Here is a 3,832-nt window from a genome sequence, read left to right on the forward strand (position 1 = left end):
TGTGCAATGAAGCAATTGTTCTGAAGATGGATAGAGGCCATTTGACATTGAAATTATTTTTTATGTACAATTGAAGTTTTGGTGTTTTTTCAAAAGCTCCTTTACTAATTTCTCTAAAGAGAAGAGATGTTCATCTGCATCTTCTGGTACAAGACTTCTCATGGAACTGGCAAGTTCAAACAGGTATTCTGTGTTTCTTCCACTAGGACCAACTGCATTAAGAATTTGTTCAGCAATTTCTTCCAGAGGTGCTGGACCAAGGTAGTTAGGATTATCATAAGTTCCAATATATAATAATACATTAAATGGTTTTATTGAGGGATCTTTTGGATAGAAAGTGACAGCTGTTGTTCTGTAGCCTCCTTTCTCCCTGAAGTCAAGGTATGCCTTTACTTGACATTCTTGTCCTGAGGGCAGTCTGTAAGCAACACCCCATACGCAGCCCTGTTGAAGAACATAACCATAGGGGTAAACTGAAGTAACGTTAAAAAGGCTCTAGCAAATCACCGTTTTTGTCAATAAAACTCTTTAAGAAACTTAGAATTAAAATCCTCCTAGGTTGCAGTTGCTTCCTGCAACCAGTTACTACTTTGTGCTGTGTTTTCCTAAATCAAATGGTTGCGTTTTGCTTAGCAGCTTTTAATTGAAATATAATAATTTTACAGAATTCTTTGTGCATTCTGTTGCTGATGATGGACCCAGCTTAGGAACTGAAGAACTTAACACAGTTATTTCTACTTGCAGAGACAGGTCCTCCAGGAATTGCAACTCATTTAATGCAGTAAAGACTGAGGCTAATACCACTTAGTGAATGGCAGCTAAACAGTTCATTCAAGTACAAAATTAAAGTTTCCCAACTGCACCAAAATAACAGATTTAAAGATAAGTTTCTTGGACTGGTAGATTGAAAGTTTTTAGGTGTTTCTTACTTTAGAGTACTTTATTCTGAAATAAATATTCTACAGGATGTGTGTATTATAGGTGCTACAAGTGTATAGGATTAAAAAAGAAGGGTGCCTATTCCAGTGCTTTGGAGCAGAGTCAGTTAACTGAGTCTGCTGGAGTATGGCAATTACCACACTCCAGCAACCTCCTCTGTCTCTATTGGTGTCCCTGAGCTTCAAAATGGTGGTGGGGGTGCTTTATCTAAAGCTTATTCAGTGAGTATTAAAGTGCCCCCAACCACCATTTTGAAGCGCAGGGATGCTGATACACAAGATGCTCTGGGCACTTTAATTAGAGTGGCTATTGGATAGGGGATTTACAAGAGCCACTCTAATTAAAGCGCCCCCCACTCCTGGAGCACGTGCATAAACACCCAATGAGACCACCAGATTACACTTCAGACTTAATTTTCCATCTAAACCTTCTATTATGGAGCATCCAACAGTGTTGTTATCAGAATTGACATTAACAGTTTTGAAGTTTAACAATTTTGATGTCTTCAAAGCCATGATTCCCAGAGTTTTATTTAATTATAGTTTAAGGAAGGCACTTGCCTTCCTTTACCTGTTTTCACATAGACAAACCCTACTGACATAATCAGGGGAGTTCTGCATAGAGTACAGTGACATCAGTGCTATGCTGTGGCACTTGTAGGGAGTCAGTGTCTGGTTGTCTCCATCCCCGATGCAGACTTAAATTGTTTTGCACCTTTTTCCAGTATATTCTCTATCTGTTTGGTCCCCTGCAGCTTTTCAGTAGGTGAAGAAAAGTCATAATGCTTTGCAGAAGAGCACAGGAATAATCATTTTCTCTGGCACTAAACTGGTGCGCAAATTGTTGGCACTTAGGCAACAAGGTGATAGAAACAGATGTGTGATTTTTACATTAGACCGTCTTCAACTAATGTTGTACTTCAGCTGCTCTTGGGGAAATCAGTTGTAGAAGTTTTTGAATTTTACAGCTAACAGACCATATTTTAGCCAAAGTAATCTTTTATGATGAAAGAAGTTAAAACAAAACAAATGCAATTTATATTTCAGTTAGAAAAAGAAACTATTGCATTGTAACAGTTACTTATCCTGTCTTGAATTCTATGTTATTTCCTTACCTTTTTTTAGGGGGTCAAAGAAACTTTTCTATTTTATTTCCCTTTTAGTTAATTGTAACTTTGTCTTGGCCCTTCAAGATGAGGCATACCAAATTACACATTCCCAACCTAACTTACCTTCCCAAGCTTCAACTTTGTTATGTGAATAAGCTCTAAGGGTTCAGATGCAGGAAGCTTGCTCATTTCTAAGCTCAAGTCTGCTGCTATTCACAGAGCTCTTGAACTAACTATGCTGATTATTCATGCTCTGATGTAGACACAATTAGAATGTGTGAGTGTGCATAAAGCATAATGTATATATTCTTGTTGCAACAGCACTTAATGCTGTATTAACCAAAGTGTATTTATTTGGTTTTGTATCTAGGAAAGCCATGCATCAGATGCATCAAAAGAGAGAGGATTATATCTGACAATGGCAAGGTTTCAAAGAAAAATTTCTCTCTTCCTTTCCTTGCTTCCTTTTGTCATGAAGTGGAAATTTTAAAAAGGAGAAACTTAAATTAATTCTAAGATACTTTCAAATGAATGTTACTTTTATGAATTTATTCTTGTTTCAAAGCACCTTGTGCAGAATTTTAATAGAAACAGATCAATTATATTACATCAGCTGATGGTTTGTCTATAATATGTTAAGATGGATAGCCCTGGAGTCGCAATTAAAAATATAAATTGATTATTTCCTCTGGGGAAAGAGACTGCTGGAGTAACAAAGAAGTTTGTCTATCAGTACAATTAAAGTGAAAATGCATAACCAGTCTTTGCTCATATGGGTCTCCCTGTAATATAATGGTGTCCAATAGTAGTACTATGGTGTGGAAAACACCAGAAAGATACAGAAAGTCATGACAGTCCCTGTACTGCAGTTCTCTTATTTTGCCAACTACAAAACAGTTAAGTTTATGATTACTGTTACATTTACCTTTATCTGTGGCTACCATTCTAGGGAAGCATCAGCTTTACAGGTATTGTGCCCTGATTTAATAGTAGGGCTGTGCAAAGCTTTGGTAGCTGACTCAATTAGGAGGAGATTTGGGGCCAAATCTCTGAATCCGAATTGAATCAGGAGACCTATTACAAGATTCAAATTGAATCCAAAGCCTCCGAATTGATTTGGGAAAGATTTGAAGAGATTCGGATTGGTCAGGGAGAGGCAGGCACAGCCGAGTGGCTGCAAGTTTTCCTGTGGCTCCTCCGGCTGTGCCTGCCTATCCCTGGGTGGGGGGAGCTGTGGGAGAAGCCCCCATGGCTGCCTTGCCCAGCCCCATCCCCTGCCCAGCGACAGCCTCCCAGCACTTAAAGTCTTGTACTCATCAGCTCTGGCAGCAGGGATTGGGGCCTCTGGGTGCTCATGGTAGAGCCCCACTGCGCAGTGGGAGGGGCAGTGGGGATCGCCCTCCCCTCTACCTGGCATCTGTGCGGCAGCTGCCCCATGGTGCAGTTGCAGCATGGCTCTGCAGGGCACCACGCACTGTCTGGGAGCTGGGGCAGCTCCATGTATTAGCTGGAGCCCAGCTCCAGTGACCCCAGCTCCCAGGCAGTGCATGGCACCCTGCCAAGCTGTGCCTGCACCATGTGGCAGCTGCCGCATGGGTACCAGGTGGGGAGGGTGATTCCCACTGCCCCACACTGCGCAGGGCAGGGGGCTCTGCCACAAGCACCCAGAGGCCCTGATCCCCGCTCCTGTAGCTGGTGAGTGCGGGGCATTTTTTTGTTGTTTTTGTTTTAATTGCCGGGAGGCTGGGCTGTGTGTGTGTGTGTGGGGGGGGTTGACTGGGGAGC

General features: G+C 41.6%; 2 protein-coding genes across 3 annotated transcripts in view; one reads left to right on the forward strand and one right to left on the reverse strand.

Annotated features, from left to right (window-relative positions):
* ASB3 (ankyrin repeat and SOCS box containing 3) overlaps positions 1–3,832 on the forward strand; it is a 112,669-nt gene that overhangs the window by 20,131 nt on the left and 88,706 nt on the right. The gene's annotated exons all lie outside the window — the stretch shown is intronic.
* CHAC2 (ChaC cation transport regulator homolog 2) overlaps positions 1–3,832 on the reverse strand; it is a 31,903-nt gene that overhangs the window by 6,585 nt on the left and 21,486 nt on the right. Inside the window, exon 3 of one of the 2 annotated variants that reach the window (XM_019549306.1) lies at positions 7–444. The exons of the other annotated variant lie outside the window; for it this stretch is intronic. Within the exon in view, the coding sequence (XP_019404851.1) occupies positions 61–444 (384 nt within the window). The 3' untranslated portion in view covers positions 7–60. Of the gene's footprint in view, positions 1–6; positions 445–3,832 lie in introns of those variants that run through there. 2 annotated transcript variants of the gene reach the window in all.

Source organism: Crocodylus porosus, unplaced genomic scaffold (genome assembly GCF_001723895.1).
Source record: "Crocodylus porosus isolate Cpor-Errol unplaced genomic scaffold, CroPor_comp1, whole genome shotgun sequence".
NCBI classification, from domain to species: domain Eukaryota; kingdom Metazoa; phylum Chordata; order Crocodylia; family Crocodylidae; genus Crocodylus; species Crocodylus porosus.